The sequence below is a fragment of the Dendrobates tinctorius genome, unplaced genomic scaffold (genome assembly GCF_039654945.1).
Source record: "Dendrobates tinctorius isolate UK_male_01 unplaced genomic scaffold, ASM3965494v1 ptg000015l, whole genome shotgun sequence".
Lineage (NCBI taxonomy): Eukaryota > Metazoa > Chordata > Amphibia > Anura > Dendrobatidae > Dendrobates > Dendrobates tinctorius.
The window spans coordinates 4,025,526-4,051,551 of record NW_027361683.1 but is presented as its reverse complement, the minus strand read 5'-3'; the positions used below and the strand labels follow the sequence as shown (position 1 = coordinate 4,051,551).

At 44.7% G+C, this 26,026-nt stretch overlaps 2 protein-coding genes across 2 annotated transcripts in view; both read right to left on the bottom strand.

The window, feature by feature from the left end:
- The window catches only part of EPHA10 (EPH receptor A10), a 1,119,172-nt gene that overhangs the window by 90,432 nt on the left and 1,002,714 nt on the right, over positions 1-26,026 (bottom strand). The gene's annotated exons all lie outside the window — the stretch shown is intronic.
- Positions 7,251-9,150, bottom strand: LOC141075207 (uncharacterized). Its single transcript, XM_073562413.1, has 2 exons — positions 8,893-9,150; positions 7,251-8,782 (listed from the first exon to the last, which is right to left on the bottom strand). The coding sequence occupies exon 2, from the start codon at positions 8,545-8,547 to the stop codon at positions 7,366-7,368; it is 1,182 nt and encodes a 393-aa protein (XP_073418514.1). The 5' UTR covers positions 8,548-8,782; positions 8,893-9,150; the 3' UTR covers positions 7,251-7,365.

Below are 26,026 nucleotides of genomic sequence, written 5' to 3'. Positions count from 1 at the left end.
GTGCGAAGTGATGGACATGTAACGGCCCTGGCCATGCCTACTGGTCCATGCATCTGTTGTGAGGTGCACCTTTCCACTCACTGACTGTTTTAGTGCAGGAACAATGCGGTATTTCACATGCTGGTGGAGGGCAGGGATGGCTTTTTCGAGAAAAGAAGTACCGACTGTTTAGGTCATAGCGTGGGACAGCGTAGGCCATGAGCTCACGGAAAGCTTCGCTTTCAACCAAACGGTAAGGCATCATCTTTAATGAGATTAGTTTGGCAATGTAGGCGTTCAAACACAGTGTTCGCGGATGAGAGAATGAGTACTTTCTTGTCCTACTTAGAGTGTCTGGTAGGGTGAGCTGGACAGGAGAGCTGCATATGGGGGAAGTAGCGATGGACCGGACGGAGTGAGAGGGGGTTGGTGATGGTATTGGTGGTGATGGCCTAGATTCAGTGTTGTGTTGCAAAACCATTGTGATTCCCTGAGTGCTTTGGCCTTGCGACGACACCTCCTCAATTAGTGCTGCTGGTGTGCTTAATGGTGGTGGTGGTCTTACAGTGGGGGAAGCGATGGAGCATTGCTGGCTACCTTCAGTAGGAGCAGGTGCACGGGTGGGACCTGAGGTTTTGCAGTCCGTCCGTGCATGTTGATTAAACGTCTAAGCATGCAACTGGTTTTACAAATTTCTGAGTTGTTTACCTCGGCTAAAGGTCCTTCCGCACTTCTTATACGTAACCTTTGCCTCATCAGTAGGATGTTGGAGAAAGAAGTGCCACACTGCACTCTTCCTACTATAGTATACATTTTCTGGCCTTGCACGCTGTGCTAAGTTGACCGTCTGGCCAAGCTGTCCTGCAACTCTTTTAGTTTTTGTTCCATGTTTCTGGACAGCTATGGGCCTGCCAGATAACCGCTGCTATGATGTCAACGCCTGCTGTGGATCCTTCTCCTTGTCTGAATTTTTGCCAGCGCCACTCTCCTCCCCCATTGGATGCCAATCCGTGTCAAGAACTGGGTCATCCATCACCACCTCTTCAAAGTCATCTGCACCTTTCTTTTTACCTTCCTCTGTGTCACTGTGTAAGGTGGTAAGGTATGCGGGAAGGGGCACCTGAGTTTCATCAGGGTCAGATTCTGGCTCAGTAGACTGCGAGGGCAATGTAGTGCTCTGGGTCAATGTACCAGCAGAATCATCTAGCAGTGGCTGTGCATCAGTGCACTTCATGTCAAATTCATCTTGGACTGGGGAATTCAGGATTTGACTGGATAACCCAGGCATGGTATGTGAAAAGAGCTCCATAGAGTAATCTGAAGTGTAGGCTGCCGCATCCTTAACTTTTGGTGGGGGTGAAGGACACAAGGAAAGGTGTTTTTCCTGACCAGAACCCTGCACTGACGAATCCATGCTTGCAGGTTTCAAACGTTCAGAAGAGGAGTCAATAGAGCTGGTGGCTGTTTTGGCAATGTACGCCAAAACTGTTTCTGATGCTCCATCTTTAAAAGCAGTTTTCCTACTCCAAGAAAAGGGAACCTTACAGGCCTTCTTGGGCCAGATGATGACGCAGGCTCAACACCTCCTGCCTTAGCTGATATTGTGCTTTTGCCAGAACCAGCCGTTGCACCACCACCATCAGTACCAGCTGCGGCCTCCTGCCCACGTCCGTGGACTCTTCCACCATACTTCCTCATGTTTGGGAAAATGTACCAAAAATGCCAGCAGAGAGATGGTACTGTATGAGGAGCATCCATCTGTGTAAGGTGTATTAAAAAAATTGAAGCTACGTATATATTTTGTTAGTCACCGACACTCTCCCAGTTGTATTTGACCGTAATCCAACAAGCAGATATACAGAACTGTATCAGAAGTGTACAGCTGTATGAATTTTTTGTGTAACCAACAATCTCCGTATATGTATTTGCGGAGTGTCACACACACACGCTGACTCTGTATAGATGTGACTGTAATGCGAACGGCAGATATGCAATGCTGTTTGAGAATTGGACAGCTCTATACGGTGTCTGTATGGAAAATTGTCAATCTCCTTCTATTTGTATACGGACTGACACATGCTGTCTCTGTCTAGTTTTGACCGTGATCAGATATACGAAATTGTTTGAAAAGAGGACAGCTCTCTAAGGTGTAGGTCTGGAAAAATGGAAAATCTCCTCGACTTGTTTTTCCAGAGTCACACATAGATAGCTTCTATTTGTCCGTGATACAAGGCAGTATACGGTAGTGTGTGAGAAGCGTACACCGCTATATGGTGTCTGTATGGAAAATTGTCAATCTCCATCTATTTGTATACGGACTGACACATTCTCTCTCTGTCTAGTTTTGACCATGTTCAAACAGCAGATATACGAAACTGTTTGAAAAGAGGACAGCTCTCCAAGGTGTAGGTCTGGAAAAATGGAAAATCTCATCGACTTGCTTTTCCAGAGTCACACCCAGATAGCTTCTATTTGTCCGTGCTACCAGCCGGTACATGGTAGTGTGTGAGGAGCGTACGCCGCTTTACGGTGTCTGTATGGAGAATTGTCAATCTTCATCTATTTGTATACGGACTGACACACGCTGTCTCTGTCTAGTTTTGACCATGTTCAAACAGCAGATATACGAAACTGTTTGAAAAGCGGACAACTTTCTAAGGTGTAGGTCTGGAAAAATGGAAAATCTCCTCGGCTTGTTTTTCCAGAGTCACACCCAGATAGTTTCTATTTGTCCGTGCTACCTGTCAGCACATGGTAGTGTGTGAGGAGTGTACACCACTATACGGTGTCTGTATGGAAAATTGTCAATCTCCGTCAATTTGTATATGGACTGACACATGCTGTCTCTGTCTAATTTTGACCATGATCAAACAGCAGATATACGAAACTGTTTGAAATGCGGACAGCTCTCTAAGGTGTCGGTCTGGAAAAATGGAAAATCTCCTCGGCTTGTTTTTCCAGAGTCACACACAGATAGCTTCTATTTGTCCGTGAAACAAGGCAGTACACGGTAGTGTATGAGGAGCGTACACCGCTATACTGTGTCTGTATGGAAAATTTTCAATCTCCGTCTATTTGTATACGGACTGACACACGCTGTCTCTGTCTAGTTTTGACCATGATCAAACAGCAGATATACGAAACTGTTTGAAAAGCGGACAACTCTCTAAGGTGTAGGTCTGGAAAATTGGAAAATCTCCTTGGCTTGTTTTTCCAGAGTCACACCCAGATAGCTTCTATTTGTCCGTGATACAAGGTGGTACATGGTAGTGCATGAGGAGCGTACACTGCTATACTGTGTCTGTATTGAAAATGTTCAATCTCCGTCTATTTGTATACGGACTGACACACGCTGTCTCTGTCAAGTTTTGACCGTCATCAAACAGCAGATATACGAAACTGTTTGAAAAGTGGACAGCTCTATAATGTGTAGGTCTGGAAAACTGGAAAATCTCCTCGGCTTGTTTTTCCAGAGTCACACCCAGATATCTTCTATTTGTCAGTGATACCAGCCAGTACACGGTAGTGTGTGAGGAGCGTACACCGCTATACAGTGTGTGAAAAAATGATCGCTCGGTAACTCACCAGAACAAAATAATAAAAGTTGGAGTGCTTTGAAAAAAGCAGTTTGAACAGCATTGTGCATACAGCAATGCAGCTAGCAGGTAGCCTTACAAGGCAGCCTAATCACCACCAGCGCTGCTGCACAAAAGCAAAAATCCTCCCCTTTCACTGCACACTAACTGTACAGTGAAAAGTGCTATCAGCAGAAGCTATTTTTTTTCTTCTTCCCTGCTTAACGCTCTCCCTATTCAGAATCATCAGCAGCAGCACCTCTCCCTATTCTAAGATTGGCCGAAGTAAGATGGCGGTTGGCGGTCACAGCCTTTTATACCCACCTTGACACCACACAAAGCCAGCCAATCACTTCAATGCCCTTCTCTAAGATGGTGGTGGCCGCTACCCATGTCATCGCATTGCCCACAGTGTGTGTTCACCTTCATTGGCTGAGAAAATGGGCCGGAAGCATTATTTGAAACGTGACTATGGCGCTTTGATCGGCGACCTAATGGCCGACCTCACGCTATGGTCGGGTTTCGATCGGCGAAACCCGACTTTAGTTAAAGTCGGGGTTTTTTGAATTTGACCGTCCCGTTTCGCTCAACTCTACAAAAAAGTGATCTACAATATGGATATCTCTTGTTTGGATGATATCTTTATTCATGGCTCAAGTATTTTTAAGGGGTCAGACATTGACCAAACATCATAGGGTGGCTACATTTACTTGTAGGTGGCATAAGAGTGAAAATTTCTTTCTAAGGCTAGTTTCACACTTGCTTTTTTTTGCAGCGCGTTTTTCCCGCAAAAAAACGCATTAAAAAAACGCATACAAATGCATACAAACGCTGCGTTTTTTTCCAGCATTTTAATGCGCATGCAGGAAAAAAACGCAGCGTTTTTGCGCGTTTGTATGCGTTTTTTGTGCGTTTGCGTTTTTTTACAGATTTTGGAAAAACCCCACAAAAAAGAAAAAACAACCATTCAACAACACACAAGACCAATGGGACTTCATTGTGGGTGTGGTATGTTAATATATATACACCCTGTCTACAGTATTCTTCACATTTGCTTGATTCTTCTCGTGACCATGGATCTGCGCTGGAAGAGTTTTCACTTCAACTTGGATTTGGACATCGCGATGGCTCAGGCGTATGCAGTTGCTTGCCATGAACAAAGGAAGAGAGAGAGGCAGCGAAGACGGCGGCGTATGTGGATACATCCGATTGTTGAACTCCGGGAGAGCCGTGGGGCATACCATACCCTCTACAGCGAGCTCCAGTCAAACCCGGAGAAATTTACAGATTATATCCGGATGTCCCACGAAAGTTTCATGGATTTGCTTGCTCGTGTCCAACAATCCATCCGGAGACAGGACACACAGCTCCGTCGTGCGATTCCTCCTGAGGAACGGCTACTGGTGACATTACGGTATGTTTTAAAAACAAAGGGGTGTGGTCTGATGTTTTTTTTTGTAAATTTAGTATTCAAAACCTTGGGTAATTAGTTTTCGTGAATGTACTAATATTTTTTTTATAGTTTTTAAAAATAATATACATAAATATTAATTTTACTTCTTTGTCTGTTCACAGATTCCTGGCGACTGGAGAAACCCTATCCTCACTACACTTCCAGTACCGTATTGGAATCTCTACCTTGTCTGGAATTGTTGCTGACACCTGCCGGGCTCTCTGGAATGTTCTTTGCCCAGAATTTATGCCCCTGCCCACCGCTGAAAAGTGGATGGAAATTGCTGACAAATTCTGGACAGTATGCAATTTTCCCAACTGTTTGGGAGCTGTTGATGGGAAACACATACGGATCATCAAACCCCAAAGAACGGGATCTGAGTACTATAATTACAAAAAGTACTTTTCAATAGTACTCATTGCAATTGCGGATGCCGGATGTATGTTTGTAGCAGTGGACATTGGAGCATTTGGCCGTGGTAATGACTCGCAGGCTTTTAAAAACTCAGACATGGGCCGGAGGTTGTATGGCAACCAATTTAATTTCCCTATGCCACGGCCTCTTCCTCACACCGAAGCTCCGCCACTGCCCTTTGTAATGGTTGGCGATGAGGCTTTTCAAATGTGCGGAAACTTACTGAAACCCTACTCCAGCCGGGACTTGGACCACACCAAAAAAATTTTTAATTACAGGCTGACCAGGGCCAGAAGAACTGTCGAGTGTGCTTTTGGGATTCTTGTTTCCAGATGGCGAATTCTGGGCACGGCCATTAATCTTAAACTTGAAACAGTCGATGAGGTGGTGAAGGCCTGTGTGGTTCTACATAACTTTGTGATGGCTAAAGAGCACCCGACCTTTGAACTGGACGATGATGCTCCGAACCCATTGCCTGAATTCACTCAGCACACTCTCAGGTCATCCGTTGAAGTTGGCCAAATGAGGGACAAATTTGCGGCCTACTTTATTTCTGATGTAGGACGGGTGCACTGGCAAGATGAAATGGTGTAATGTTGTTGTTTATGGTAATAAAAATCCTTATTTGATACCATTACTGAGTGCACTATATTTTTTAAACTCCGATTAATTAAAAAACTTCCCATGTATAACTGAATTTTGTTATGTTCACACACCTGGGCAGGTAAATACACATACGAGTTAAAATGCAGCATTGCTAGTCTGCGTGAAATATATTGGAATGAGCAAAGCTGCAGGCCATGAATCAGGAAACAATTTTTTTTAAAGATAAAATTGTGCAAATAGTTTAAAACAAAGTATGTGATTTTCTCAAAACACAACACTCAAAACCCAACCCCAATGAAAGTCCATGGGGAATACAAGTCAGCATTGAGTGGATGAATGTAATCTGCTCCATTAAAAGTTATTACACTAGGCCTTGGAATGACTATACTAGGCCGTGGTATTTCAAATATGAGTATACTAGGCCTTGGGGCTAGTAGTATATGTGAAATACCACGGCCTAGTATAGTCATACCAAGGCCTACTGTAATAACTCGATTTTTAACAACTAGCATCTTGTTTCAACAAAAACAAACTGGTGAAACTAGAAAGAAACTTATTTTTTAGACAAGTTTCAACAGTTTGTTTTTCATGAAACCAGATTCTATTTGGTAAAACTAGAGTTATTACACTAGGCCTTGGAATGACTATACTAGGCCGTGGTATTTCAAATATGAGTATACTAGGCCTTGGGGCTAGTAGTATATGTGAAATACCACGGCCTAGTATAGTCATACCAAGGCCTACTGTAATAACTCGATTTTTAACAACTAGCATCTTGTTTCAACAAAAACAAACTGGTGAAACTAGAAAGAAACTTATTTTTTAGACAAGTTTCAACAGTTTGTTTTTCATGAAACCAGATTCTATTTGGTAAAACTAGAGTTATTACACTAGGCCTTGGAATGACTATACTAGGCCGTGGTATTTCAAATATGAGTATACTAGGCCTTGGGGCTAGTAGTATATGTGAAATACCACGGCCTAGTATAGTCATACCAAGGCCTACTGTAATAACTCGATTTTTAACAACTAGCATCTTGTTTCACCAAAAACAAACTGGTGAAACTAGAAAGAAACTTATTTTTTAGACAAGTTTCAACAGTTTGTTTTTCATGAAAACAGATTCTATTTGGTAAAACTAGAGTTATTACACTAGGCCTTTGAATGACTATACTAGTCCATGTTATTTCACATATGACTATACTAGCCCTTGGGTTGGTTTTTAACATGTATTTACCCATCAGTGTGTGTGAGCGGCGCAAACAACATTAATGAAACTTATTAATGGTGAACCACAAATGTAAATTTATTTTTTATCACAAAAAAAAAATTTAAAAATTATTTTTTACGGCGTTTGGGGGCAGATGGTTTCAATTTGGGGGTGTGCAGGGAATATGCAACACTTGCAGTTGAAGACGGTGTTTGAGGGGAAGGGGCAACAAAACTTGTGGGGGAAGGTAGTCCAGTTAAGGGAATTAAACTTGGAACACTTGTAGGAGAGGAAATCTGTTCAGTTACATTAGTTGTAATGGCATGTCGCCGTAGGCTTGTGTGCCTGGACCGACTTTGGCCCAATGCCCGCCTTGATTGATTTCGCCTTGAAGTAGGGGCAAATATGGAATGTAGGTCCCCCGTCTGCTGGTATGGCTGCTGCTGCTGAGGTGGCGGCTGCTGCTGAGGTGGCAGCTGCTGCTGAGGTGGTTGCTGCTGCTGCTGAGGTGGCGGCTGCTGCTGAGGTGGTTGCTGCTGCTGCTGAGGTGGCGGCTGCTGCTGAGGTGGCTGCTGCTGCTGAGGTGGCGGCTGCTGCTGAGGTGGCTGCTGCTGCTGAGGTGGCGTCTGCTGAGTTGGCTGCTGCTGCTGAGGTGGCTGATGCTGCTCTTCTTGTTCAGTGCTCGTCCTTGCAGGAGGACTGGTGGCGGCAGTGATGGCCCAGGTTTGCAGAGTGGTGGTGGCAGGGCTACTACATGTTGTTGTAGCGGCAGGGCTGTTCCATGTTTGCCTAGTGGTGGCTGAGCTCCACGCATGCATGGGATTGGCGGTGGTGCTCCAGACAGGAGCAGCGCTTGCCATGGTGGTGTCGGTGAAGTGACCAGCTGCACTCAGACTTGTGGTGGTGTAACGGTGGGTGTCCAGCCTTTGAAGAGAGGTGTCCGTGCAGTGGTATGCAGCACAAGTCGGTAGTGAGGTGAAGCGAGTCAATGGTGGCACAGGTGGAAAGGACACCACTGACTGCTGACCGTACCGATTATGCTGCATAGCCTGCAAGAAAGCATTGTTGCAGGCCTGCAGCACATTCAGCTGTTGATCAGGACTAAGGTGTTCCGCCATGCCCTTTTCAATCTTACTAAAAAAATGGTGTGCTGGTCTGTTGAGGTCGGCCTCCAGACGGTCAAGGCGCTGTTCTACAGAATTGAAGCGGTGTTCAAAGTGGTTAAAACCACGTTCCATCAGTGCAAAACCGCTTTCAACTCTGTCGGACAGTGACTTGAGGCTGGAATTAAATGTCTCGCTCAAATGCATAAACTCGGGCAAGACATTCCTTTCCAAGGCCCTCTGCCGCTGGCGGGTAGTGCCCGCATAACCAGTGGCAGAGACCTGGGACAGGGGAACACCTGATGGCCCAGCTTCCTGGTCACCAGCTGTGTGTGTGTGGGACCTGCAAGGTGCTTCCTGGCTGTCGGATGGCTGGGACGGGTCAGAGGACGTCCGACGAAGGACCGCTCCAGGGCCAGGTTGCAGGGTGCTGCTCCAGGTGCTGTGGAAGAAAGGAAAATCATTACTACCATGCCTTTACAAGAAGCATCAGCTGTGGATTAGAAAAACACAGATTAATAAAAATAAAAACCCAAAATGTATAATACTTACGATCTTGTGGCAAGGACCGGTCGTAGGAACTGCAACGCGTGATAGTGACGGTATCTAGTTCTGGTCCTTGACGCAGATCCACTGCGAACCTGGCCCTCAGCACGAACATCACTGTTGAAGCGGTCCTTGATCGAACGCCAACGTGTTCGGACTTTGTCCACTGTTGATAAAAAAAAACAGTGCCGTCAAGTACAACAGTCACTGCTTCACAATTTAGCAATACAATACTCAAAGCAGTCACTGTAGACCACGATGACACTGTTGGGTTTCCTGCTAGAATACGCCTAGCACGAAACCCAACAGTGCCGTCAAGGACAACAGTCACTGCGGCACAATGTAGCAATACAATACTCAAAGCAGTCACTGTAGACCCCGATGACACTGTTGGGTTTCCTGCTAGAATACGCCTAGCACGAAACCCAACAGTGCCGTCAAGGACAACAGTCACTGCGGCACAATGTAGCAATACAATACTCAAAGCAGTCACTGTAGACCACGATGACACTGTTGGGTTTCCTGCTAGAATACGCCTAGCACGAAACCCAACAGTGCCGTCAAGGACAACAGTCACTGCGGCACAATGTAGCAATACAATACTCAAAGCAGTCACTGTAGACCCCGATGACACTGTTGGGTTTCCTGCTAGAATACGCCTAGCACGAAACCCAACAGTGCCGTCAAGGACAACAGTCACTGCGGCACAATGTAGCAATACAATACTCAAAGCAGTCACTGTAGACCACGATGACACTGTTGGGTTTCCTGCTAGAATACGCCTAGCACGAAACCCAACAGTGCCGTCAAGGACAACAGTCACTGCGGCACAATGTAGCAATACAATACTCAAAGCAGTCACTGTAGACCCCGATGACACTGTTGGGTTTCCTGCTAGAATACGCCTAGCACGAAACCCAACAGTGCCGTCAAGGACAACAGTCACTGCGGCACAATGTAGCAATACAATACTCAAAGCAGTCACTGTAGACCACGATGACACTGTTGGGTTTCCTGCTAGAATACGCCTAGCACGAAACCCAACAGTGCCGTCAAGGACAACAGTCACTGCGGCACAATACAGAGCAGGGAAATACTCACTAAACGCCTTTTTGGCGGATGCTGTGGCGCTGTCCCAGCCATCCATCAACGCTGCGGCCACCTCATTCCATAGCCGCCGTGTCACCACATTGTCCTTGTACAGCCGGTCACGGCTGTCCCACAACGGCGAACGCTCCTGGACCAGGCTGATGAGCTGCTCATTATCCAGGTAGACGTCTTCATCCCGTTGTGGAACCTAGACAAAACACATTCATTAGAATAATCAAATTTAAATTGACTAAAAAGTTACAAAAAAAGAAAAAAAAAAAAGAGTAAAAATAGAAGATAAAAAAAAAAAAAAAACATTACAAATCATTTGATACTTACATTACGTATCACCACCGGGACTTGGCTTCGCTGCTCCTGCTGTTCGCCCTCACTATTCCCGTCCGCAGATGATGATGACGATGTCTGAAAGTTGAAAAAAACGTAAGAGATTTGGAGAAGCAGCAGATATACTTACCAGATGCACGAAAATAATCACCTCACGGTCTGCTTGCGCCAATTCCTGCCGCGATGGGGAATACTCCGATTCTGAAGACATACTGCATGTAAAAATAATAAAAATCATTAGTACATACATAATTTAAAAGGACAGGCATATAATGTAATATACTCACATTCTTCGCTGATATAATGTGTTCTTGGTTGAATGTCTGCTCTTCAATCTGTCTAGTGTAGTAGTGGCAGAGTTTTGGCAGGCACCTCCTTTATATAGCCTTTTTTTTTTGGACTTTAGAAGATTCTAACTAGGATAAAAAGTGGACACCACCCAAAAAACGCTGCGCTAAAAAAGCGCATACCTGCGCATGCCAGTGCGCACGTATGCGCATCCATAGGCTATAATGGCCATTTTTAGCGCAAAACGTGCGCATACGTGCGCATGCGATTTTTTCAAGGGCCAAAAAATGCAACATGCAGCGTCTGGAAAATACCATCGCACAACCCAAAAAAACGCAGCGCATGAAAATCGCATACATGCGCTTACAAGTGCGCAGGTATGCGCACCCATGTTAAATATAGGGGAAAAATCGCATGCGCACGTATGCGTTTTTTTCCAGCGCTAAAAAACGCAAATGTGAAACCAGCCTAAAACAGGGAAAATTTACACTTTTTTATCCCAGGCGCATTAACTGTAAGTCTCCCCATAGAACCTGAATTTTTGTGAGGAAAAACAATAGCACGAGAACCATGTGAAAGCCAACCAGCAACTTGCTTTGTACTAACAATAGGCAAGAAACAGCTGTCTATAGATGGATGTTTCTTCTTTGGCTAATATCCTTATTCATATTTTAAAGCTCTTTAAAGAGAACACCTGTCATGTGAAAAAACACTATTAACATGCAGATGTGGGTTTAATCTTCAGGTTAATAGCATGGTGAACCTGCCTGGCGCTCGCACTTAGATCCCCCCTGCTGAGAGAAAATGAACTTTATTTCTCAGCAGCATTTGGATTTCAGTCCCAGGGGAGGCGCTGGTGTGGGTTTAGTCACTGCTCTTTGCATATAGAGTAGTAGCTGTAACCACATCCCCAGTATTAGAGTCTGCTGTCAGGGTTTTTATCAACATCATTATCAGGAGCACACTACCCCCTTATTATTGCACATTTTTATAGCGCCATTTATTCCATGGCGCTTTACATGTGAAAAGGGGCAAATATAGACAAGTACAATAAACAAGAGCAATACAAGACACACACAAATACAGAAGGAGAGAGGACTCTGCCCGTAAGGGCTCACAGTCTACAGGGGATGGGCGAGGATACACTAGGAAAGGGTAGAGCTGGTCATGCGGCGGTTCAGTAGACTGAGGATCACTGCAGGTTGTAGGCTTGTTGGAAGAAGTGGGTCTTCAGGTTCTTTTTGAAAGTTTCCATAGTAGGCGAGAGTCTGATGTGTTGGGGTAGAGAGTTCCAGACTATGGGGGAAGCATGGGAGAAGTCTTGTATTCGGTTGTGGGAAGATGATATAAGAGGGGAGTAGAGGAGGAGATCTTGAGAGGATCGATGGTGGCGTGTGGGTAAGTACCGGGAGACCATGTCACAGATGTATGGAGGAGACAGGTTGTGGATGGCTTTGTATGTCAGTTAGGGTTTTGAACTGGAACCTCTGGACGATAGGAAGCCGATGGAGGGCTTGGCAGAGAGGAGAGTGTTTTTTTGGTTTCATGGTCAAGGAATGCACGGATCCGGGAAATATTTTTGAGTTTGAGACGGCAGGAGGAGGCAAGGGTTTGGATATGTGTCATCTGTCTTCCTGCTTTGCAGACAGCACTGCAGTCCTGCTCAAATGACAGTCATTGTTCATTGGCCTGAACAATATGCTCACTGATGCTTTTGCCTAAGTCAAGTTTTACCTTTGCAGCATTGATCCAGTCAGTTTTGGCGGAGTGGTTGCAAGTTCTACTGGGAGAGCTTGTAAGCACTGTGCTCCCTGATTAGAAGATTGCATAGGTGGACGGTAAGCACACTTTTCCGATTTATGGTGTGAGAGTGACTGCACCCACTACAACACTGCTCCTTATCTTCTTCTCCCCGACTTTAGGATTCCCATGATGAACCCCTGGATTAACAGAAAAGGGAGGAAATACGTCGGAAACATATAGACCATACTGGCATGATGTCCATCCCCTAGCTGCTCCTTAAGCTCTAAGTACTTCTTAAATTAAGCCACACTGGCTCTATTTTGAGCTTATTCATACCATCTATCATCATGTTTGCTGTCCACCACCAGGAACACTTGCCCTTTGTGTTGGATAAGCCAGGAAAAAATGATAAGGGTCTAGGGATGACTGTATTACCCTCCTTTTAATTATATCCTGGCTTAGCTTTTTGTACACAGCCTTTATGTGTATAGGAGTACACCAACTACACTTTCAAAATATTTGAATGTGAAACACATGTTATTGCCTTCAAGGGTATATGGATGATTATATTAACTTCCTTGAAGGCAACAACTTGCTGGCCTCATTCAAATATTTTGAGCAGATGAGATGAAGCTGGGCTGGTTAGTTTCTCCTTGTCTTACGTCTTCCTCCATCTCCACCTGGTATGCACTCAAAGCTTCAGCTTTATTTGTGAACAGCGACTGTTTACAGGGGTGAATCTAGACTCTCTGCTGCCTGAGGCGAACAGCAAAATGACGTCCCCCCCACACACACACACACAAAGTAAATTCTCATATCTATCCTGTAAAACTGAGTACAGCAGTGGACATTTTGATTTAGATAAATAGAAAAAAAAAAGGTGTCCAAACACAAGGATGTCAGCGGCATCACACGCACATACAAGAACAACACAGAAGTATCCAGAACAAGGGTCATTAATGGCAATGGTAGGCCTGGCACAGGGTCAGACTGGGACAAAAAAGCAGCCCTGCCACACAAATCCCACCAGCCCACAAACTATAACACTCCTCACCCCGATCAGTGAATTTTTGCTATACTTTGTTGTCCTCTCATCACTCTCTTTAAGGAGTTATTTGAAGAGCCACATGTGAATGGCACCACAGTGCATATGACTGACCACAGCTCCATTTACATGGTGCTCTTCAAAGCTGTTTCCCAGGATCATGGGGGTCCCAGCGGTCAGATCCACAACAAACAGAAAGTCATCCCCTATCCCCAAATAATGCTCCGTACAGTATTATGTGCCCCATATATTACTTCGTACAGTATAATGGGCCCCATATAATGCTCCATACAGTATAATGGGCCCCATATATTACTTTGTATAGTATAATAGCCCCATATAATGTTCCATACAGTGTAATGGGCCCCATATATTACTTCATACAGTATAATGGGCACCATATATTCCTTCCTACAGTATAATGGGCACCATATATTACTTCATAAAGTATAATGGGCACCATATTTTACTTCATACGGCATAATGGGCACCATATATTACTGCATACAGTATAATGGGCACCATATATTACTTCATACAGTATAATGGGCACCATATATTACTTCATACTGTATAATGGTCCCCATATTTTACTTCATACAGCATAATGGGCACCATATATTACTTCATACAGTATAATGGGCCCCATAAAATTCTTCTCCCCAAACCCCGCTGCTCTGGTCTCCTCAGTGTATTCTGATCCTCCGCACTGCTTGGCACGGGGACATCATTAACTTTACGTATATAATTGTCCACTTGGACTGATAGTAATAGTGATTTGTTTGTACTTTGTTGTCTGGGGCTGGCCCACTTTATGGGGGTGCGCAGAGCATATGATTATACACCAGTAAAAAGTATGAGAGGCTCAATATGACCAGTGCCACCTAGTTTCCTACTCCTCTTATTCTACTGGTACTGTGGGCACACTGACTGGTACTGAAGAAAAGAAAGAAAGAACAGAGAGAAAAAAAAACAGAGCGAAAAAGAAAGAAAGAACAAAGAGAAAGAAGGAGGGGAAAGAAAGAAAGACGAGAGAGAGAAAGAAAGAGGGGAAAGAAAGAAAGAAAGAAATAAGAAATAAGGAAAGAAACAGAGAGAGAAAGAAAGAACCAAGAAAGAGAAAAAAAAGAAAGATTAGAGAGATAAAGAAACAGAGAGAGAAAGGTTCTATAAAGATACTATAGCAGCCCGGCTCCCACTGTAGTGCCCACCTGAGCCTCCTGATGCAGGACATATCATGATCCACTTACATGGCCGGCAACCCCGAGTCCAAGGCGATCCTGCTGTCCGCGCTGTTGGAGGAGGACACTGTGATGGATCTGAAACACTCCCTGAAGTGCCTCCATGGTTCCGTCACAATCTCCTCCCGAAATTACCTAATTTCCGTTCAGCTTCTAGCACATCACTTCCGGTAGAATGTCACGTGCGAATTTTAAAGTACCCCGCGGGGGTCTGCCGTGTACTCCTGTGTCCGCAGGAAAAGTAAGCTCCCAGCTGGGGCAGTTGGACAGAATCTCTCTCAAAATCGGGACTGTCCCGCTGGGAGGCATGAATGCTCCCCACCATACACCTTGTACACGTATGGCTCTGCACACATCATAAACACACGGTTCCGCTTTTTATGCCTCACACACACACAGCTCCACTCTGTACACCTCGCACACACACGGCTCCACTCAGTACACACATGGCTCCACTCATTAAACCTCGTACACATGTGGCTCTGCTTCGTACACTTTGTACACATGAGGCCACGCTCTGTAAACCTTGTACACAAATGGCTCCACTCCGTAAACCTTGTACACATGCGGCTTTGCTCCATACACCTTGTACACTCGCAGTTCCGTTCCGTACACCTCGCACACACACGGCTCCGTACACCTCACACATGCTTGACTCTGCTCTGTACACCTCGTACAAGTGCGGCTCTGTTCCTTACACCTCGCACATGCGCTGCTCAGTTCCATACACATCTCTGCTCCATACACGTGCGGCTCCGCTCCGTGCACCTCGTACACACGCACGGCTCCGCTCCGTACACCTCGTACACACGCACGGCTCCACTCCGTACACCTCGTACACACGCACAGCTCCGCTCCGTACACTTCGTACGCAGGTCTCCGCTCCGTACACCTCGTACACACGCACGGCTCTGCTCCGTACACCTCGAACACATGCGGTTCTGCTCCTTACACCTCACACACGGCTCCACTTCGTACACCTCATACACACGCGGCTCTGCTCCTTACACTGGCCAGGTTGAGACCAAAAAGCAGCCCTGACACAAAAAAAAAAATTCACCAGCCCACATACAATGAATGTCCTCACCCAAATCGTAGAACACTGGCAGGTTGTGCCAACTTTTGCTTTAGCTCACACACACACACACACACACACATGTATCACACAGCTCACACAAGTAGCTCACACACAGCTCACACGTATCGCACACACACACACACACACACAGCTTACACGTATCACACACACACAGCTCACACGTATCGCACACACACACCGCTCACATGTATCGCACACACAGCTCACACGCATCGCACACACAGCTCACACGTATCACAATCAGCTCACACGTATCACACACCCAGCTCACACGTATCACACACACACAGCTCACACGTATCACACACACACAGCTCACACGCATCACACACACAGCTCACATGTATCACACAAAGCTCACACGTATCGCACACACACACAGCTCACACGTATCACACACACAGCTCACACGTATCACACACACAGCTCACAGGTATCTCACACACACAGCTCACACGTATCACACACACACAGCTCACACGCATCACACACCCAGCTCACACGTATCACACACACACATACAGCTCACACGTATCACATACACACACACAGCTCACACGTATCACACACACATACAGCTCACATGTATCACACACAGCTCACACATATCACACACACAGCTCACACGTATCACACACACACACAGCTCACACGTATCACACACTCTGTAGCACAGCTCACACACAAGTAGCTCACACAGCTCACACACACAGCCCACACGTATCGCACACACACAGCCCACACGTATCGCACACACACACAGCTCACACGTATCGCACACACACACAGCTCACACGTATTGCACACACACAGCTCACATGTATCGCACACACCCAGCTCACATGTATCACACACCCAGCACACATGTATCACACACACAGCTCACACGTATCACACACCCAGCTCACACGTATCACACACAGCTCACACGTATCACACACCCAGCTCACACGTATCACACACTTTGTATCACAGCTCACACACAAGTAGCTCACACAGCTCACGCTCACACAAGTAACTTACACACACGTATCACACAGCTCACACACAGCTCACGCTCACACACACAGCTCACACGTATCACACACACACAGCTCACACGTATCGCACACACACACAGCTCACACATATCACACACACACAGCTCACACACATCACACACCCAGCTCACACGTATCACACGCACACAGCTCACACGTATCAGACACACGCCCAGCTCACATGCATCACACACCTAGCTCACACGTATCTCACACCCAGCTCACACGTATCACACACCCAGCTCACACGTATCACACCCAGCTCACACGTATCACACACCCAGATCGCACGTATCACACACCCAGCTCACACGTATCACACACCCAGATCACACGTATCACACACACAGCTCACACGTATCACACACACACAGCTCACACGTATCACACACTCTGTATCACAGCTCACACAGCTCACGCTCACACAAGTAACTTACACACGTATCACACAGCTCACACACAGCTCACGCTCACACACACGGCTCACATGTATCACACACACATGTATCACACAGCTCACACACAGCTCACACACACATGTATCACACAACTCACACACAGCTCACACACGCATGTATCACAGCTCACACACACAAGTAGCTCACTCACGATGACAGACAGCAGTCCTGCATAAACCAAGAAATGATGCACACAGGACCTGTGATGAGGTCACAGGAGGGGAGTCATGGGTCACATGATCAGGGGGCCCTGAGACCTTACCTCCTGTGACTGCATCACTTACAGCCTCTTGCACGACCGCAGCAACTGCGTGCAGAGACGAAATTGTACGTGCTGCGGGTAGAGGAGCGCATAATGCCGCCCCCTACTGCCTGCCGCTTGAGCAGCTGGTGCAAGTCTCCTCATTATAGGTGCGGCCCTGACTGTTTAACTAGGCACAAAAGGGATTGTTGCACTGATTATGGTGTCATCATCACCGCTCACCATCTTTGTAAATTCCTCAAAGTTTTGGAGAACCGCACAAATGTCTGACATCCATTATCACTTTTCAGTTGCTATGTGCGGAGGCTGCCCAGAATACCAATGGGAGTGTTGAAGCTGATATTTGACAACAGGCCTCTGCGGCTAAAAAAACATTGCCAGCATGTGCAGTGTGGAGTTCCGGCACTTGGTGATGTTGCACACCAGTCAGTGAGATGGCACTTGCATGCGGGTAGGTTTTCAGAAAATACTGAACCACCAAGTATTGCATGTGGGCCAAGCATGGTACATTTGTGGGCTTGCCAAGCATCACAGCCTAGAGACTGTATTCTACCCGCTCCAGCAACTGTCCTAGGCTATATGAAGAATGTATCTGATACAAACAGCAAAGCACAGGATTAGCCCTTAGAAGGACTGTTATTATGATAGTTCATCTTCAGCACCAGTATCACCACTTCAGGGCTCTGATTAATTAAACTGTGCACACACAAATCTGGATTACTGCTATCTCCCTCCAATCACAACTGTTCTTAAGCTGTGCAATGGTGCCAGTGTGCAGCGCCTGTCCTTTTATAACATCTGATGAGGTAATGCAGCCAGATAATCACAGTAATGCCATTGCCAAGATGGCTATGGCATTACAGTGACTGGCAGGCAATTCCCTAATGTTTATTAGCTATGTAACAGGTGCCAAGCATGCGGGGCAGGGATTCAAGCTTCAAATCTGAGCACCCAGATAATCAGGTGATCTTAGGGTATCACTGGGTACATTCACTCATCCCTACTACATAATAAAAATTGTATAGTCAGTGTTTTCTTATAGAGTTACCTGATAGGGTCAAACAGAGATAGTCTTTGTTGAGTGAGGGGAACCATATCATGACTTTAGTGTGCCAACCTCCGTGGAAATGAAGACAACTGTATAGGGCTAATAAATACTAGTTATTGAACACGTTTTACTCCTGGGTGGTGAGCATTTTTATTGGTACATTTATAGAGTGTCTTCAATAGAATGGCACCGGAGATTACATCATCTTCACACATTGACTCCATTGATTCCAAGCACCATTTTATTGAAGTAATGTCAACATAGCAGAACGCACGCACCGGTCATAGGGATAATGGCGAAGGATGGCATGTGCGCACTGCTATTTTGACATCATAGCAGAAATCTTCTACAAAATGGTGCTGGACTCAGAGCGTGCATATACCATTCTATCCGGCACCATTTTGTTGAAGACACTGTGTCTACGAATTCACAAATACAGTGTCTTCAATAAAATGGCTTTGTAGTGTGGTATGTGCATGTGCTGACTCCACCACCACATTATGGAACCAATATAGCAGTGCGAACGTGCCGGCCATAGGGATAATATCGATGGCTGACACATGTGCACTGAAATGCTGATGTTGTGGTACAATTCTTTAATAAAATGGTGCCAGAGTAAACTTGTGCTCATCCCGCGATGTCCATCGCCACTTTATTAAAGACACTGTGTCTGCGTGTTCGCACACAGTGTCTTCAATAAAAGGGCACCATAGTATTGTATGCGCATGCGCTTACTCCGACGCTATGCACAGTCACTGCCACACTGCGCAGATGCAATCCATCCCAGCCTTGGGCAGAAGGACACATTCACCATTATATATAACATAAATATTGTTATATTGTATGAGTTTGTTTGCATACATCCATGTGCTATAGTACTTTTATTTTAGAATTATATGATTAAAAACATGAGTTTTTAGGGATTTTTGTCTTTTTGTTGTTCGTTTGAAAGGTATCCAAGCAACGAGTAATAAGTATTAGAACTCAAAATCCCTCTGTACTTGAAACTATAGAAGAGTTTTATTAACAAGGAAACTGCAAAGTTTGAGAATAATCCTTTAAATGGTTGGACTTTGAGAGGGTAGCCACTGATAGGAGGCTCTAGAGAGTTTTCTTCCTTCTGGATGGCATTTAATTTGTTAAATTTGTCTGAACGACCAACTTCATATTATTGTTTAAAGTTCTGGATTTTGAAGAAGTAATTAAGGGTTACCTTTAACTTTACAGCACAGTAATGATCTTTTAAAAGCCAGTATAATCATGTTGCAAATTTCCAATGACAATTAAAGCCCGACATATTTATCAGATCTACTCAATTACTGAAGAGCTGCCTGCTATAATAAAGTCACGCAGTCATGCTTGCTGACCTGAACAAATCTATTGACAGCTCCTGTGTCCTCATTGCCACCGAACACTTGTCACTATCATCTTCTTTCATTCTATCACAGTTTTCTGATTTCCTCTTACTGCGAGGCCACTAACTTAACCTTGTGCACTGATGTCTTTGTATTCTCTTCTCCTCAATGAAACCATCTGCGCACACTAATGCTTGCAGTTAGAGAAATAGACACGGATCAATGTTATGGATCTGATTTACCTGTAACCTGTCTGGCTAGATATGGCACGGAAGATAATTGCTCTATATAAAATGTGCGGTAAACCTTTCAACTCTTTATGTACTGTACACGCTGTATGTGAAAGTGACTCTGGTGAAACAAATTTTCCAAAAGCTTTTAGGGGTTTTCCCATGAAAAAAGTGAATTTTAAAGTATATTTTAATCAATCGAGTATACAGACATTACAGCATGGGATCACAGCTGATTCTTTATGTGAGATAAAGCATACAAAAAGTATCTGAATGCTGTGCTTGCCAACAAGGGTTTTGCCACCAAGTTTTAAGTCTTGTTTGCCAGAGGGACCAAATACTTATTTTTCCTTGCAAAATGCAAAAAAAATTATATAATTTATACAATGTGATTTTCTGGATTTTATTTTTAATATTCTATCTCTCAATGTTAAAATTCACTTATCCTGTAAATTATAGACTGTTCATGTCTTTGTCAAAGGGCAAACTTACAAAATCAGCAAGGGATCAAATACTTATTTCCTTCACTGTATACATATAGTGTGGCACCCTTGAGGATTCAGTAACCACAGACGTACTGCACCTCCTCCTGAGGTGTAGTATCCCACTTTCCAGGTAAGATGGTAACACCTGACCAGACTCCAGCACCTACATCCAGCACAGACAACTTAGAACAGCAGAGCACCCTTTATGGCAGCTGATTTGGTTCATGAAGGGTGCTGGGTGGAGCTTAGAAACACTAGAGGGGAAAGCTGACAGGAAGTTAGTCAGAGAATCCCTGGAGGGGGATGGAGAGAGGACTTGTTTCCAGCAGCTCCCTGTGAGCTGGAGCTGTTGGTAAGGGAAGAGAAGGAAGGAAGAATCAGTTGTTCAGAAGGAAGATAGATAAGAACGGAACGTGAGGAGGAGAGAGACTGGGGACTAGGGCTAGTGCAGATCCCTTTCCTAAGTTTAATGCGCCAAGGCCGGGCGCCGGTATCTGAGGCTGTGTGTGATACTAATGATCCTACAGCAGAAACCGGAGGAATAGAAGTTGTGACCACTTTATTCCCACCTAAGACTCGAAGATGCAGCAGCAACGTGTGTGAGCCAGGACATGATTGTATGGAGTCCCCAAAGCAGGCTACAGTTTTCTGTCATATGAGTGGAGTTTAAGTAACATAAAGAAGAAGGAACTTGAGTGTAATTCAGAACTGCAAGTACTTCAGATTAGCGCTAGAAAGGAGACGTTCAGAACAGGCACACGAAAGGCAGTGCAGGAAGGGTTAATTCCATCTGCCTGGGAGTTGGCTAAGTCCCTGACCTGGAGGCTGTGGCACTGAAGCGGGCACCTGTCTGTGCCAGAAACGTGAGTAAAAGAATTGGAACTGCACTTGGCTCTGTCATTGCCTTCTTCCTGCACCAACCCACTCAGCACTGCTACATCTCTTTGCCTAACACTACACCATCTACCTCAACACCAACAACTATTCCTGCCCTGGGACTACAGCTCTACCTGTGGAGAGCTATTCCATCCTTGCTCCCTTATACCATCTGTCCCAGAGGACCTGCACTGCAGCGTCGGCTTAAAGGGGTTGTCCGGGCTTTTCACATAATCTCAGTGCATATCTGGGCTGCAGAATGTTGAAATAAGTAATTTACCTTCTGTGGCCAGTTTGCAGGGTTTCCAAGATATCATCTCTTGCTTCTAAGAAAAACGTCCGGGGGGGTGTGTTCTGGTATTGAAATGAGAACTGGTCATTTCCTCCTCAATAGTTTCACTTTCCATAGATCACTGTTGAGCATGTGTCTGGGGGAGGAGCAGCTGGGTGGTCCTGCTCTCTGTACTGAGGCTGCTAGAGGGGGAGGATTTGTTACTGTGTGAGGAGGGATAGGCTTGTTCATGTGGTCGGGGAGGGCCTGTTGCTATGGAGGGTGGGGTTGTTGCTATAGAGGACATGTTTTCAGTAGAGTAGGAGGAAATCACCAGTTCTCATTTCAATGCCAGAACACACCTCCCGTGGGCGTTTTTCTTAGAAGCAAGAGATGATATCTTGGAAACCCTGCAAACTGGACACAGAAGGTAAATTACTTATTGTCAGCATTCTGCAGCCCAGATATGCACTGAGATTATGTGAAAAGCCCGGACAACCCCTTTAACACTTTCATTGCTGAATACCACAGGTGGTGTCACGAACTACCTACCTATAAACTCTATTTCATTCCACCTATTTTACATGGACACCCAGGGCCATGGACCGGGTCACCACCACAGCGACACATCCCTTTGAGACACCGGCCCGGTACGGAGTGATCCCCACACCTTGCCCTTGGGGTGATCCAAAAGTATAGCATATTGTCCAACACATTATTATTATTTTAGCAACATATGTGCAAATGCCATTCCCTTGCATTAAAGTGTTAACTGTTGCTTTATTTGATTATTTTTTTTCAGAACTCAATAGTAATCATGACAATAAAAAACTTTGTAATATATTTCATCAGAGAAATCTGCTTCTTTCTACCTTAGTACTGACCATTCACTCTCCAAACTCTCACTTGGATAAGATATGTATTCAGTGAAGGCATTGTTTTCCATAACTGAGATAGAAGATGGCAGTTGGTGCTCATAAACGTCTATGGAGAACTGTAGCTGTCCTTTCAGAAGAACCTCTCTGTGTCTGCCTCCTGCCCCTCTCTCCTCATCTTTTCTTCACTTTGCATACATATTGAAAAGCACAAACTGTCGTCTTCTTTATCAGTATTGGGATGTCTTCACGGAATACAGATTTTACCCATGAATTGAGAAAGAATGATCAGTCCAGGAGGAGAAATAATCACATTTTCCTGATATCATATATTACTTTGTTGCTCACTTTTATGTGCACTATTGATTTATGAAATTAAATAATTCAGCATAGAATGCCTTTTCTAAGTAAAATCAGAGGACAAGAATGATTATCAAGCATCAAAACAGCCCATTTACACTACAGACTTTTAGGGTAGATTTAGATGTTGCTTATTTGTCAAAGGTTTAGGGCATAATCTGCAGTGTGAAGCCACAGCGAGTTACTGTGACTACCTGCATAGTTGATTGAATTTTGAAAACATCATCCATATGTGTGAAGGCAATAGATAAATGTAGGGTAAATGTATAACTGCCGTATAGTTACATTTAGTTGACAAAAGGACAAACTGCATTTGCCAGTATTGCAAGAACAAACGGACTTTCTCCTTTTTTATTTTAAAACTGTTTTGCACATTTTTACCTTGTTATATACAAGTGTTTCTCACAAAACTAGAATGTAACCAAAAAGTTAATTTATTTCAGTTCTTCAAGACAAAAAGTGAAACTCATCTACTCATCTAATTCTGTCTGTCTGTCTCTCTGTTTGTAACAGAAATCCAGCTTCGCGGATTGGTCGCACCCGGCTGCGACCAATCAGCGACAGGAGCAGTCTGGCTATGAATTGGCACGGAATTCGAACGGCGCATGCCACCACTACGGTCGGGAGATCTGCGGCGGTAGCCGCTGATCTCCTGACGGTTGCCGCGGGTCTTAAAAGGAATATGTCACCCCATTTTTGCCCCATAAGCTGGGGCCACCACTATCTGGGGCTTATCTACAGCATTCTGTAATGCTGTAGATAAGCCCCCGATGAAACCTGAAAGATAAAAAAAAACACGTTAGATTATACTCACCAGGGGGCAGAGTCGGGTGCGGTGGGTGTCGTGGTCCGGTCCAGCACATCCCATTTTCATACAATGACGTCCTCCTGCTTGCTTCTCCCTCGGCTCCTGCGCATGCATACTTTATCTGCCCTGTTGAGGGCAGAGTAAAGTACTGCAGTGCGCAGGTGTCGGGAAAGGTCAGAGAGCTCAGGTGCCTGCTCACTGCAGTACTCTGCTCTGCCCTCAATAGAGCAGAGAAAGTACGCCTGCACAGGAGGCGAGGGAGAAGCAAGGAGGACAACATCATTGTATGAAGATGGGAGGTGCCGGACGGGACGGAGACACTCATCGGACCAGACCGAAAGCCGGAGTGAGTATAATATAGCTCATTTTTCTTATCTTTCAGGTTTCATTGGGGGGCTTATCTACAGCATTACAGAATGCTGTAGATAAGCCCCTGATGGTGGTGGCCCCAGCTTATGGGGCAAAAATCTGCCTCACGGATTTGCCTCATATTCTAGAATATCCAATGATTTAGAATCGAGCCACCATCTAATACATTATAAAGAATCATTACAGAGTGATTTATTTCAGGTGTTTATTTCTGTTACTGTTGATGATTATGGCTTACAGCCAATGAAAACGTAAAAGTCATTATCTCAGTAAATTAGAATACTTTATAACACCAGCTTGAAAAATGATTTTAAAATCCAATATGATGGCCTACTGAAATGTATACTCAGTAAATGCACTCAATTCTTGGTCAGGGCTCCTTCTGCATCAATTACTGCATCAATACGGTGTAGCATGGAGGCGATCAGCCTGTGGCACTGCTGAGGTGTTATGGAAGCCCAGGTTGCTTTGATATCAGCATTCAGCTTGTCAATATTGTTGGGCCTGGTGTCTCTCATCTTGCTCTTGACAATACCCCATAGAATCTCTATGGGGTTAAGGTCAGAGGAGTTTGCTGGTCAATCAAGCACAGTGATACTATTGTTTTTAAACCAGGTATTGGTATTTTTGGCAGTGTAGACAGGTGCCAAGTACAGCTGGAGAATGAAATTTCCATCTCCAAAAAGCTTGAAAGTAGATGGAAGCATGAAGTGCTCTAAAATTTCCTTGATATAACACAGTGGACCTACACCAGCAGATGACATGGCTCCCAAAACCATCACTGATTGTGGAAACTTCACACTAGACCTCAAGCAGCTTGGATTGCGTGCCTCTCCACTCTTCCTCCAGACTCTGGGACCTTGATTTCCAAATTAAATGCAAATTTTACTTTCATCTGAAACCAACGCCTTGGACCACTGAGCAACAGTCCAGTCCTTTTTGTCCTTGGCCCAGGTAAGACGCTTAATAATGACTTTTGGGTTTCATTGGCTGTAAGCCATAATCATCAACAGTAACAGAAATAAACACTTGAAATAGATCACTCTGTTTGTAATGGCTGTATATAATATATGAGTTTCACTTCTTGTATTGAAGAACTGAAATAAATTAACTTTTTGATGATATTCTAATTTTGTGAGAAGCACCTGTATTTTCTTGTAAGTACTGTATGTTAAGCTTAAATCTCATATGCGCTAAAGAATCCATAGCCTTTCAGAGAGTGTGTGGCCTTTTTTGATTGTCTGACAGTAACATATTTTTTGGACTCATCACCCCTTGTGTTTGAGTGAAAACAGCCTTTTGTGTAGCCAGGGTGTGCAGACTGTGTCGGGGTGTGATTTATGCTCACTTTACAGTTTAGAACAGATGTTGAGTGTTGGATTGACTGAGAGGAGATAAACTAACCCTTGCAGGTACACCTATGTCACGTGCTGGGAAGTGTGCACGTGACAATGTGTAGCTGAAATGTGCCATGCATTTTTAATATGGATTTAACTCCTCCAATATACAGTATATATTAGGGGTTTTATCAGCAGGGTGCTAGATGGATTTTGCTGTGCGTTTGTTGTGCAGTACAGATTCTCTGTGACTCTATATCAATATCCACAAATTAAATATTCCATGTGTTGCCTCTTCTCACTTTATTATGTTTTTATATCAGGGAAGAGCTGATATTTCATGTAACAATTATGAAAGATTAGAGAAGCCATATGGTGTCTGTAAGAGCATTGTAGAAATTAACCTCTTAACGACCGCCAATACACCTTTTAACACAGTTAAGGGAATGGGTACTTATTCCTCAGTGCCGCTTTTTAACAGCGCTGAGAAATAAGTAAATTGCACCCCCAAGCGTC